This window comes from Notolepis coatsorum (assembly GCF_963971535.1).
Source record: "Notolepis coatsorum genome assembly, chromosome: 2".
Taxonomy (NCBI): Eukaryota; Metazoa; Chordata; class Actinopteri; order Aulopiformes; family Paralepididae; genus Notolepis; species Notolepis coatsorum.
Genome location: NC_140166.1, coordinates 49806734 through 49821044, shown reverse-complemented (window position 1 = coordinate 49821044; position 14311 = coordinate 49806734). Strand labels below are relative to the sequence as shown.

Below are 14311 nucleotides of genomic sequence, written 5' to 3'. Positions count from 1 at the left end.
CTTTCACTGCCACACTAGGTAGTGTGATAGTAAAGGGTTCACCTTCTGTAGTGTGGCAGTGAAAGGGTTAACCTGCTGTCGTGTGCCAGTGAAAGGGTTAACATTCTGTGTATTGTCGCAGTGAAAGGGTTAACCGTTTGGTAGTGCGGCAGTGAAAGGGTGACGCTCCCAAGTAGGGCCGCAGCACGATTCTTGCTAAAATGTGAATCACGATTTTTCTCTTAAGAATTGAGATCACGATTCTCTCACACAATTCTTATTTTTTCAATAAAATCATTTATTACATAACATATATCAAAGTGCTTGACTTAAACTTAAACATAACATTATATGAAAGTGCTTGACTTAAACTTAAAAGTCTCTTGTAACATACAAAATAACTCAGAATCGTCATAATTTTAAAAAGTTAAGTAAAAAGTAAGTTTAAAGATTTTTGTTATAAAAAAAAATCATCATAATTTAGAAATGAGATCGCATAGGTCTATGAATCGAGATCGTGATTTTTTTTTTTTTTTTTCGATTAATCGTGCAGCCCTACTTCCAAGCCAGCTGGACAGAAGAATATGCATTAGGGGCAGAAACATTCAACTATAAATATGAGACCAAACCTCTTGACAAGGTGCCTTCTTAAAACTCATCCCACTCATAAATGGTAAATGGTGCATTTATATAGCACTTTTATCCAAAGTGCTTTACAATTTTATTCCTCACATTTTACCCATTCACACACCGTGCCGTTTCCAAACATGCAAGGTGCCAACCGGTTTGCAACCATGCAAGGTGCCAACCTACTCAGCGGGAGCAGTTGGGGGTTAAGTGTCTTTAAAAATGTGTCTTAAAAAAAGTGTCTTTCTCAAGGACACTTCGACACGCTGCCCGGCAATCGAACCGGGAGCCACTGTCACCTCAGGTAGAGGCAGCTAGAGCCCTTTCACTACATCTTTCATTCATAACGGACGCCTTTCACTACATCTTTCATTCATAACGGACACATTTCACTACATCTTTCATTCATAACGGACGCCTTTCACTACATCTTTCATTCATAACGGACACATTTCACTATATCTTTCATTCATAACGGACGCCTTGGCTTTCACTACATCTTTCATTCATAACGGATGCTTTTCACTACATCTTTCATTCATGACGGACCATAATTGTGCATATGTTGAAAAGGAAGGAGTCCAAAAGGCCAAACAGATCTTTAAGTAATGGTAACATTTGGAGGGCGGCTACGTGGCGTAGTGGGCAAGGCGCTCGCCACGAAATCTGGAGACGCTGGGCTTGCCTGTTCGAGCCCAGCGCTCCACATTTGCTTTCAGTTTAGCTGGTTGTCCGTACTAATACACATTGGCCGTATTAGGGGGTGGGAAACTGATTGGTGGGGATCGGGCGTTGTGGACAGCGACTCCCACAGGTCGGTTGGTGCGCCTGCGCAGTAGAATCAGGAAGTGTCGGGGGCAGCGTGAGCCTCCCACGCGTTACTCCTCGCCACTGAGAGATCGAGCTGCGCAGGTGAAAAGATGCGACTGCTGTTACCTCAAGTACCGGAGGGGACTTGTGCTATGTAGTTTCAAGTTTCAAGTTTCTTTAATAGTTGTCATACAGAAGTACAGAATACTTTTATACAAAATGCTTCTTACTGTTACGCTCCAGAGACTGTGCAAGACAAGATAAGTATGAAATAAAATAACATAGTATAGCATGTAAATTAGAAGTAAAAAAATGAGGTCACAGTGTTCAGTATAGACATATGTACAATGTTCGATGCAGAGTAGACGTAACTGAGTTACCATATAATATACAATACTGTGTAGTGTACTAATATACAATACTATATAGTGCAAGGCAGAAATAGGATGAGGTGCAATTTAGGTACAATTTACAGTAGGTGTACGAGTTGTAGTGCAAATCCTTTATCAATAAATATAAAGTGTGTTTGTGTGATCTAAAGTGTGGAGAGTGGGTGCTGCAGTGTGTTGTTTGTTTAAGTGAGTGTGTGCGTGTGGGTGTGTGTGCTGTGTGCATTTGATGGTTGTTGCATAGTGTTTATTGTTCGTTTAGCAGCCTGATGGCCTGGGGATAGAAGCTTCTTCTGAGTCTTTCTGTGCTCGCCTTAAGACTCCGGTATCGCTTGCCTGACCGCAGCAGTTCAAAGAGGCAGTTGTTCGGGTGGCTCGAGTCCTTAATAATTCTCTTAGCCTTCCCCTTGCACGGCTTGTTGTAAATGTTCTGGAGGGTGGGAAGCCCCCCTCCAATTGTGCGTTCGGCTGAACGTGTCACTCTTTGTAGTCTGCTACGGTCTTGTGCAGTGCTATTCCCAAACCAGGAGGTGATGTTGCCAGTCAGGATGCTCTCTATTGTACATGAGTAGAAGTTCCTAAGGATCTTCTGACTGACTTGGAACTTCCTTAGGCGCCTGAGGAAGTAGAGGCGTTGTCGTGCCTTCTTCACAACACTGTCAATGTGTGTGGTCCATGTCAAATCCTCGGATATGTGGGCTCCGAGGTACTTGAAACTGTTCACTCTCTCAACCGGTGCCCCGTCGATGCTGAGGGGGCTGTAGTCCTTGACCCCCGACCTCCTGAAGTCCACAATCATCTCTTTTGTTTTGCTGACGTTCAGGGAGAGGCAGTTCTCCTGACACCACTGTGACAGGTTCTCTACCTCTTCCAGGTAGGCCCTTTCGTCGTTGGCAGAGATCAGGCCCACCACTACTGTGTCATCAGCAAATTTGATGATGGTGTTGTTGTTCCGCTGTGCTACGCAGTCATGTGTGTACAGGGAGTAGAGGAGGGGGCTCAGAACACAGCCCTGGGGGGCCCCTATGTTGAGCGTGATGGATGAGGAGGTGCAGTTGCCTGCTCTTACCACCTGGGGTCTGCCCGTCAGGAAGTCCAAGACCCACTGGCAGAGGTCATAGTTCAAGCCCAGGTCCCTGAGCTTGGCTATGAGTTTGGAGGGGACTATGGTATTGAATGCTGAGCTGTAGTCGATGAACAGCATTCTCACAGAGTTCCCCTGCCTCTTGTCCAGGTGTGATGCTGCTGTGTGCAGCACATGGGCTATGGCGTCCTCCGTGGACCTGTTGGGGCGATATGCAAATTGCAGAGGGTCCAGGTTGATGGGGAGGGAGGAACAGATGTAGCCCTTCACTAGCTTCTCAAAGCACTTCATGGCTATGGAGGTGAGGGCTACAGGGCGGTAGTCGTTGAGGCAAGCGGGCGTAGATTTTTTGGGTACAGGGATGATGGTGGACTTCTTCAGACAGGTGGGGATGACAGCCTGTTCCAAGGTCAGGTTGAAGATGTCAGTGAATACCGGGGCCAGTTGGTCGGCACAGACTTTTAGGACGTGGCCGGGGATGCCGTCCGGTCCTGCTGCCTTTCTGATATTCACTTTTTTAAAGATCCGTCTCACCTCATGCTCTGTTACCATGAACACTGAGTCTCCATCAGCAGACCCCCCCCCCCCATTGCCGTGGTTTGTAGGCTGGTGTTGTTATTCACAGCCTCAAACCTCGCATAGAAGGAATTGAGATCATTTGCTAAGGAGATGTCATTATTCAGTTTGAGGGAGGTGCCTTTGTAATCTGTCATTGTTCTGAGGCCCTGCCACATGCCTCTAGAGTCAGCCTGTTCGAACTGAAGTTCAACTTTATCCCTGTAACGCCGTTTTGCCTCTTTTACTGCTCTCCTGACGTTGTATCTTGCCATCTTGTGTTCTTCCATGTTGCCTGTCTCCAGCCCGGTGTTGTATGCTGATGTGCGCACTTTCAGAGCCTCACGGACGGATTTGTCTACCCAGGGCTTTTGATTTGGGTAGATTTTAATTGTGGTGGAGGGGATTGTTTCTTCTACCAGAGTACAGACATAGTCAAGCACCGTTTCAGTGTATTCGTTAATATTGGCTGTGTTATCACGGAATACACTCCAGTCTGTGCATTCAAGTGCAGCTTGGAGTGACTCCTCTGACGTCACGGCCCAACGCTTAACCTCTCGCGAGACCACCGGCGTTCGCTTGAGACTTTGTTTATACTTTGGCAAAAGGAATATGGCGGCGTGATCGGACTTACCGAATGGACTAAGAGCCTGTGACTTATACCCATTCTTAAATTGCGAGTATACATGGTCTAATATGTTCTCGCCTCTGGTGGGACAGGTCACATGCTGATAGAAATTCGGCAACACCTTTTTAAGACGCGCGCTGCTGAAATCACCCAGAACCAAAATGGCAGCGTCAACGCTAGCTATCTGTTGTTTGTTTACCTCGTCGTGAAGTTTTGAAAGTGCGACCCCAGTGTTCGCGTGTGGTGGAATGTACACTCCGATGAGGATGATGGACGTTAACTCTCTTGGGAGGAAGAAGGGTCGACATTTTATCGTGATAAACTCCAGGTCTGGGGAGCAGTGGTTAGACAGTTCCTTTGCGTTGCCTATATCGCACCACTCCTTGTTTATCATGAAGGCAATGCCGCCTCCTTTCTTCTTTAGTGACTCTTCTGCCGTCCGGTCCTTGCGAAGGACGAAGAAGTGGTCTGCCGGTTCTATTGCGTGATTCGGGACATCTGGACTCAGCCAAGTTTCTGTGAAACAGAGGACGTTACAATCCCGAATGTCCCTCTGGAATTGGATCCGTGCTCTGATGTCGTCCAGTTTATTTCCTATCGATTGCACATTGGCCAACAATATGCTGGGCAATGTGGTTCTGTGTCGTTTGGACCTCAGTCTGTTCCGGACCCCGGCTCTCTTCCCTCGTCGTCGTGGCGTCTCCTGGTTTTGGCCACGGCCACAACAAAGGATCTCCGCTGGCCATTGTTGTTGTTCTGCAATCCGATCCAGAGAGCAATCCAATCGGTAAGTTTTCTTTAATCCAATGTCAATGATTGACTGACGGTCATACACGTATAATGCACCAACAGTAGGTGCAAATAAAACTCTTAATACTATAAAAATTAACAAAAGAAAGCACAGTATGACTTAGTCCACATTGCAGCCGGCTTGTGGGACGCAAGAAACAGCGTTCGTGACAGGGGAGGGTTGAATTGGATGATATGAAATTGGGATGGGAGAAAAATATAGAAAAATGGGAGAAAAAGTGGATCAAAAAAAAGTAATGGTAACATTTGGTTACTTTTGCACTTTGCTGCTACATTTGCACTCGGTTTGGATGCAAGTTAACCCTTTCACTAACACACTACCAAAGGGTTAACCCTTTCACCGTGACAATACAGAAGGTTAACCCTTTCACTACCACACTACAGAAGGTTAACCGTCTAGTGTGGTAGTGAAAGGTTAGCCGGTAGTGTGGTAGTGAAAGGTTAACCTTCTGTAGTGGTAGTGAAATGGGTTAATATTAAATCTCCTGTGCAGCTGCTTCACAATAGAGCATGAAAACAAGCAATAGATTATCCAATAGAGGTGGTGGTTTTGGACAAGACCACAATGATGCCACGGTTATGTTCTTATTCCCAAATATGAAGCTCTTCTCCAGACATTCCCTGCTGCCTACCAGCGAGTCAGGTTTACAGGCCCAAGTCAGATAATACTGAAAAACATCTCCTAGGCCCTGGATCTGGTTATAAAATTAATTTATTGAATGTGATTCTGAACCAATTTTGAGGAGACTCGAGAGGAATGGAGACAATAATATATTATTTGTATATATATTTATAGAGTTTTGTGAAAAGCGGTAAATTAGATGTCGGAAGAAGCATTGAAAGGCAGTCAGTGGATTTGTTTGAGGACAGAAAAATGTCAGCTTGGGGCCAAAGTAAACAAAGGGTAAGGGTGTTCCTTCTCTGTTGTTGGTGTTTCATGTGTGATATTGGTATCAGGAATTGTTTTATTTTTGACATAGGATAACATAGGGAGGTTTGGCGTGTGGGTATCATGGGAAAAGGGGAGGTAGCATGGGTGGGGGGGGGGCGTTCTGGGACACTGGAACTAACTGTTGAGCCTTCACGAGGTGTCGAGGGCCTAACTTGACGAAACACCAGTGAAGGCAGGTGCCCACTTGATAACCCTGGTGATATGTTGGCTCTCGCCGCCTATACTGTATCTAAATTCTAAAGGTTGGGTTGTGGGGGCCATGTGGTAAGTTGTCAATACCTGGAGCTCACATTTGAACCATTTCTTCCTGTACCCACACCCCTTACCTTGAACCGGGTTTGAATCCTACTCCCTACCCCTACACCCCTTATACCCTAGACAGGTAAGTATCCACGTTTCAAGTTTCTTTAATAGTTGTCATACAGAAGTACAGAATACTTTTATACAAAATGCTTCTTACTGTTACGCTCCAGAGACTGTGCTAGACAAGATAAGTATGAAATAAAATAGTATAGCATGTAAAATAGAAGTAAAAATAGAAGTCAGTGTTCAGTATATACATATGTACAATGTTCGATGCAGAATAGAAGTAACTGAGTTACCATACAATATACAATATACTATGCAATGTACTAATATACAATACTATATAGTGCAAAGCAGAAATGGGATGAGGTACAATTTAGGTACAATTTACATGGGTTGTAGTGCAAATCCTTTACCAATAAATATAAAGTGTGTTTAGGTGTTTTAAAGTGTGGAGAGTGGGTGCTGCAGTGTGTTGTTTGTTTAAAGTGAGTGTGTGCGTGTGGATGTGTGTGCTGTGTGCATTTGATGGTTGTTGCATAGTGTTATTGTTTGTTGAGCAGCCTGATGGCCTGGGGATAGAAGCTTCTTTTGAGTCTTTCTGTGCTTGCCATGAGACTCCGGTATCGCTTGCCTGACCGCAGCAGTTCAAAGAGGCAGTTGTTTGGGTGGCTGGAGTCCTTGATGATTCTCTTAGCCTTACCCCTGCACCGCTTGTTGTAAATGTTCTGGAGGGTGGGAAGCGGTAAGATTCATATCCTAATTCCCCCTCCACACACACACACACTCAATGATATTCTGTACCCGCAAAAAAATAAAACAAAAGGCTGTCTGTCACAAAACAGTCACATCTAGGGACCTTAAAACCTACTCTAGTGAGGCCTTTAACCAAGAACTGGAGAGCCTGGACTGGTCCGATGAAGAAACATGGCTTGGCTTCAAAACCAAATTCTCATCAATACTTAACAACATGGCTGCCCTGAGCAGGGGTGTAGCTCCAGATTCTGGGCCCCATGAAAGAATGTATTTGTAGGCCCCCAGTGAATGCGAGCGCGCGTAAGCGGATTTTTTTTTGGCAATTATTTTATTGATGAAAACGCATAATATGGTTTTTACCTATACATTCGGATCAGCAGTTCAGCACCTGCACTGTTGGTGGGTGAGCCTAGTAAAGGATGTCACATTGCGTTCATCTTCAATGAATGGACCAATGCAAATACCAAAGCCCCCCCTCTCTCTCTATATATCTCACACACACACACACACACACACTTCAGAAACAAACATAGTATCAATGAGAGCATCAATAATACACCTGAGTGATGTCTAGTAAAAAAAAATAAAAAAATAAAATAATTTGGGGCCCCCCCTCAGTGCTGGGCCCTTGGAATCATCCTAAGCTACCCCCCCCCCCCCAGCTACGCCCCTGGTCGTGTGTGTCATATATGTTATGATGAATTGAAAATGGGGGACCCTGATGTAAACAAGACGAAAGTCTTTCTCTGGTCTGCATCCCCTTAACAATTGTGTGTATTGAGCTGTACTGTATTGTACCCATTCTGCAATCTGTTAATAAAATGTTCAATCAATCAATCAGTCTGTGAAGCCTTGTTTATTCACTGTGTCCATGGGAACGATGGACGCAGCCATAAAGGTCCTATCCTTACGCAGAAAAGATAAATCCGTTTGCTTTTCCGATAACTACATAACATAACTCGTAAATGTATTAACCGAAGGATATATGTTTGGTTGTGATATTGGTTCTCTTGGAGTAGGAGTGTGTTTCTTTCGGTTTATTTTGTATCGATCGTGAAGGACGATGACAGTCCATTTCTGAAAGGTTGCCTTGACCAATGATAAAAGGGTTAGAGAACAAACTGGCCAATAGGAAATGTGGGCGGGATTAGAAGTAGGAGGAGTAAAATGGCCGCCACCAAGATCAAGTCTAATCCGAGTCGGATGAGAAGTTTCTCGCTTTTTGATTCAATGTTTAATTTTAGAAACACTCGTGAATTAACATATTTGTTTGTCACAATTGTTATGTTGATGGACCCCTCGTTGGCAGACGACGGATACGAAGTGGACGAATTCCTGAAGAGGGAATATTCGCTGACCAAGCCATATCAAGGTAACTATAAGCTAGCTAGCAAAGCTAACGTTTCAACTAATTAAGCTCATTAAAGTTAATGCTTAACGTTAAAGTGACGACAAATCAATTGATCTGTAAGGCACTTCCCTTTCAAATTACGCTGCAATACATGCAAGGTAGTTATCCGAGGTCAAATGGGGGGGAACGACATAAACGCACGATGAACGAGTTGGGTTTGGCTGCCAGCCTGCCACTTGTGTGATTGCATAATAACGACACTAATTTAACTAACGATAACAGTAGGAAGCTGACCGCCTTCTCTGTCTCTTGTATCTCCATCTGTGACTTGATACAGAGATGATCATGTCACGAACCAGGGTAGTACTGGACAACGACACTATAATAACCTGTGTTACCTTTGACTCTAGCCCCTTTCGCGACGGTGTCTAATGGGGGACCCTGATGTAAACAAGACGAAAGTCTTTTGATTGATTGATTGAAAAGTTTATTAACAGATTGCAGAATGGGTACAGTACAGCTCAATACATACAATTGTTAAGGGGATGCAGACCAGAGAAAGACTTTCGTCTTGTTTACATCAGGGTCCCCCATTTTCAATTCATCATTCATTCTCTGGTCTGCATCCCCTTAACAATTGTATGTATTGAGCTGTACTGTATTGTAATTTGTACCAATTCTGCAATCTGTTAATAACGTTTTCAATCAATCAATTCAGTGCATCACCGCAGCATACTTTTGCTACGAGTCTTCATTGTTTTGGTTGTTGTTTTGTAAGGGGTGGGCTTCTCCAGTTCCTCCCATTGGGACCTGTTGGGCACTGCCATGATCACCCCTGAACACGTGAGGCTGACCCCTGACCTGCAAAGCAGACAAGGAGCAGTGTGGAGCCGCGTCGTAAGTTCACCACAACACACACACACTGTACAACACTTGACCCTGTATAGGTCTAATCACAAACTACTCCACAGAGGGTTACATTTGAATGGAAGTTCCCTGGGTCGGCAACACATTTTATTTTACCATCTAAATCATAGAACAGGACAAGAATCATTGACGGGAGGTTCACATTTCTAAACATTGAATGAGTAGGGCCTCTGTGATCCTATTAAACAATTAGCCTTTGGACTCTGTATATCATTATGCCCTTAGATGTATCACAGTGGTGACAGTTACGGTACCCGTCATTGTATCCTATATGATAAGGTCTGGTGGTCCTCTCAGCAGAGACGTGACTTGCATTGGCATCTGTTTCTGTATAAGTTCTTATTGGTGATCTCCCACCCTGCATCACTTCATTACCGGACTGGAAGTCCAGACCCAACACGCTTGTTCTGGTGATTGGCTTACACTTAAGGTCCCCAGAGTTTGCACTGAATTAGTCAAATCAGCTTTTAGCTTCTGTGCCCCAGATACGTGGAATGCACTTCAAAACTCAATTTATTAGTCTCCATTGGCCAGTTTAAATATTTTTAATATTTAAACCATTTCACCACAATCTGCAGTTTAAATTTTATTTTATTTTTAAATGTTTAACTGATTGACTTGTGTTTCTACATAGTTTTTTGTATGTGCTGTATTTCTCGACATCATTAAGTGAGAGCTTGCTCTCTGATTCTTAAAAATTAAATAAATATTTTACTTAATTACTGCCCTCTATGTGTGAGGAATTGAGAAACCTATTGTTGGAAAGCAAACATGGATGGGACAGGTTGACATTTTATAGCTACTGCAGGGTAAGGGAAATGTTAGCAGAGTCCATGTGCACCAGCTAGTCTACATGCCCCCCTAGAGTAGAGGCCCTAAACTGCTTGTCTTCATTCTGGAGTAGCCTGCAGAAGGATTTGAAACTATAGGAGTTGGTATTTAACTGTCTGAATTTAAAGCACTAGTAAGCTCAAGGGTGAATCTATTGGTAATCGTTTCTGTTCTTATGTTTTAATATTTTCTTTTTGGATTGTCAATGCATACCAATCTCCCTTCTCTATGTTTCTCTTTCATAATTGAGTACCTCAGATGAAGAACCATATAAGTCAGTTTTTCTCTTTCATAATTGAGTACCTCAGATGAAGAACCATATAAGTCAGCTTTTAAGTTTTCAGAGGAACAATGTTTTCAAACTTTATTATCTAAAGATGGTAAGTTAGAGTGTTGTGTTCACTGATAAAGGCAGTAGAGCTTGTGTACTTCATTATCTGAAGATGGTACATTTGTATTGTGTTCACTCATAGTTAAAGGCAGTCAAGGTTGAGTAGTTTCTGTAGATCTATCACGTTCACACTCCCACGTGATTTAGATTAACTTCACAACTGCAAATACACGGGCTGTCCAAGAAATGTCAAAACAGACTAATATGGTTCTTCAGTGCAAGGGTTCAATTAGTATTGTCCTGTCTGTGTAACTTTTTATGCTGCGGTCTTGGACAGGTCTCCCTCGCAAAAGAGATCCTTGATATTTGTATATCTTGTATGTCACAAATGTCTGGATGTAACAGTACTGTATGTCATGATGAATTGAAAATGGGGGACCCTGATGTAAACAAGACGAAAGTTGTTCTCTGGTCTGCATCCCCTTAACAACTGTGTTTATTGAGCCGTACTGTATTATACCCATTCTGCAATCTGTTAATAAAGTTTTCAATCAATCAATCAATCTCAAGGGATTTGACCTGCTTAAAAAAAATGAAGATGAATCCTCTTTGTGTTTCTAGCCTTGTTTCCTGCGAGACTGGGAGCTGCAGGTGCACTTTAAAATCCACGGGCAGGGCAAGAAGAACCTGAACGGAGACGGGCTGGCCTTCTGGTTCACCAAAGAACGCATGCAGATAGGCAAGTAGAGAGTAGGGATGGGCATTTGAATGCATATCAATGTTTGAATAATCACTTTTTTTTTAAAGAAAATAAAAGTGTGAAGCACACTCATAATATAGCCTGAAGGGCTTCTGTGATCCTTGACTTCACTAAACAAATAATCATAATTGTGACTGTTTTCCATTTTATTAGTCAAATAAACAAATAAACCAAATCCAATTTGTAAAATGTACGGATTATCCTTACTTTATGAGAGTAGATGTACACTGTCACCAGGTAGTGGGAACGCAGCAGATCTGGGTCCGGGTGAGTCTCGACTGTAGTGCAGGAGTATTAGAATGGAGATTTAGCAGAGGGAGTGGATGGGGCCTAGGATTTACTAACCTAAGGGTGGTGCGCTGGTCCTTCTTGCCCTCCAGGGCGACTCGCTGTAATTCCCCACACACCCACACTTCCCCTAATACTTCCCGCACCCTCCCACACCCGGTGGCAGTAGTGATCGATGATATACTTTCTCCCCAAAGCAGTACCTTTCCTTGCTGATGAGCAGAGACCTGTCCCAATGATGTATAGGCCGTGGGTAAGAAGTAGGCTTGGGCGGTATGACTTTTTTCATACCGTTATACCTTGATTGCCTAACACCGCGGTGCACGGTATATGACGGTATGACTTTCATTCATCAGCGGGGGGGGGGGGGGCAACCCAACCCGAGTTACCAAGTAAACAAATCATCGTCAGCTCTCAGAATGGTAGTCTCGCACCGGTAGAAGCCTGCACCGTTTTAGCGTTAGCATCTAGCCATGGCAGACTATTTGATTCCTTAAGGCATAGGTGTCAAACTCACGGCCCGCGGGCCAAATGCGGCCCGCCACGTCATTTGATGTGGCCCCCCAAGAGCTCTGGTAAAAAAAAAAAAAAAAAAAATTTTTTTTTTTTACATTAATCTTGGGTTAAAAAAATAGCGGTGTTAAAATAATTGTGGGTTAATGCGTTAATAAAGCGTTGACAGCCTTAGTTATTACACATTCTTACACATACATGTGTGTTGAACATCTGAGGTATTGATGAAGTAACAAAGGAAAAAAGCCAAAAGCACTTACTCCTCAGACATTCTTTGACAATTTTACAGCCCAAAATACAAAAAAGATCCAGGCGGAATAGGTAACAAAGGGTTGAAGAAATATTGTCTGAACTTTCAGATGCAAGCTGGCTGTGTGACATAACCGAGCATCTTGCTCAATTGAATAAGAAGCTGTAGGGACGCAAACAAGTCCCACCCAAAACTTGACCAATATAGTTGTGAACTGAGACAACCCTTATTTTGTTATTTTTTAGTACAGTTACAGTTGTGTGTTCATGCAGACACATAATAGCAATTTCATTACGAATTGAAAATGGGGGACCCTGATGTAAACAAGTCGAAAGTCTTTCTCTGGTCTGCATCCCCTTAACAATTGTGTGTATTGAGCTGTACTGTACTGTACCCATTCTGCAATCTGTTAATTAAAGTTAATTAAACTATCTTCCATTAGTTGGATGTATGGCCTCTGCAAGGTTGTGTGCAGCCATTTGTTTTTGTAACATCTGCTACTTCTGTCCCATGTGTTCTTTGCAGCTCACAGGTGTTAGTTCTGCCCCTCTTGACTGTGACAAAAAGGTTTTGAACAAACTTAATGTCATAGCTTGTATTTGATGATATTCTTCTTTGTTATTTACTTGAATGGTTTGATCATTGATTGATGGAGTAATATGGGGTTCTGATAAACTAAAATTATTTGTTAAAATAACATAAGCTAACATATATTTTTACATCTATGCATATGCAATATGTATAACTTGAATAAGTAATAAATACAGAAACAACATGTTTAACAATATGTAAATGAGTAGCTACATTTATTTTACATTACATTAACATGTATACGGTCTTTGGCCCTTTGAGGGCAACCATAATGCTGATGTGGCCCTCTGTGAAAATGAGTTTGACACCCCTGCCTTAAGGGCTAGAAATTGCCTGGGTTTTGGTATGCTCCCGAAATGCTCCCGTTGTTTGGCTACTTCTATGTGCAGTGAAAACTACTCGAATGCTTTATAACCTAGTCATTGATTTAGTTCAGGGTAATCTAAGATTAGCCGCAGAGCTAACGCTACTTAACGTGAGCTAACGCTAGTTATTCAAGCTCAGTAGCTCACAGAGAGAGATAAACAGCTGACAGCGGATAGTACAGGACGGTACAAATACAATAAAAAGGCGGGTGGGGGCTGTTGTGTAAACCTTGTACTCTTTAGTTCACATATAATAAGAGACGGATTATTTGCTTGCTCCACCAGTGCACCACTCGACAACAACACACACCAACTCTCGTCACAACGCTTTACGGTATTTTCACAGCACTGTCGCAACATTACCGTAAAACGTGAACACCGTTGTGACCCACTCGCTCCACTAGAGCGGTCTCGCCCTCTGCTGGCGCATGTGTGCACTACACTCAGTGTGTGCACTACACTCAAAACTCTGTTTCACTGTTATAGAAACTGAAGCGCATCTGTGATTTTGACGGTGACGGACGGTATTGAATCAATACCGTCGGTATCTCTAAATACCCTAGTATACCTTAATACCGTCATACCGCCCAAGCCTAGTAAGAAGGGGTTAAAGAATAATGAGCATTACCCGGAAAGGAAGGGGTTAAACAGAATGCACATTAACAGACACGCACACAGTGTTCCCATTTAGCTCTCTTTACTGAAAGATGTATCCTATTAACACAAGGAACAAAGCTCTTTCCACACTGGTCACCATACAGTAATGCAACCCGTCCCTTTAAGGGTTGAAACACTGGGCACCTACTAGTGCTCTCACTCTACGGCAATGAATAAAGTTCTTCCCACACTGGTCAAGATACAGTAATGGAACCCGTCCCTTTAAGGGTTTAAATACCTGTTCATTCCCCCGTAGGTGGGGAGAGAGGGGAGGAAGAGGGAGAGGGGTACTAGAGCTACTCAATGGGATTTTATAAAGGAACACACGTTATCGTAGGGCTGGGCGATATGACCAAAAACGTTATCGCGATAAAATTATAAAATTATTTTCATATAATTCGATGTCGATATAATGTCTGTCAAGTTTAATTAACTTCTTATGCTGCTGCGAATGTCTCGAGTCGAGTTGATGTCGTCATCAGTCCGCGCACGTTAGCAGTTAGCCGACAAGCGGAATATCTCATGACAATGTAATAAATATGACACTAAAA

General features: G+C 43.1%; 1 protein-coding gene across 2 annotated transcripts in view; it reads left to right on the top strand.

Moving 5' to 3' along the window:
- Positions 1 to 8075: 8075 nt before the first annotated feature.
- The window catches only part of lman2lb (lectin, mannose-binding 2-like b), a 42323-nt gene continuing 36087 nt past the window's right edge, over positions 8076 to 14311 (top strand). For both annotated transcript variants that reach the window (XM_084307262.1, XM_084307261.1), the window contains exons 1-3: positions 8076 to 8268; positions 9026 to 9144; positions 10958 to 11075. In XM_084307262.1, coding sequence (XP_084163388.1) covers positions 8100 to 8268; positions 9026 to 9144; positions 10958 to 11075 — 406 coding nt within the window. In that variant the 5' untranslated portion in view covers positions 8076 to 8099. The remainder of the gene's footprint in view (positions 8269 to 9025; positions 9145 to 10957; positions 11076 to 14311) is intronic.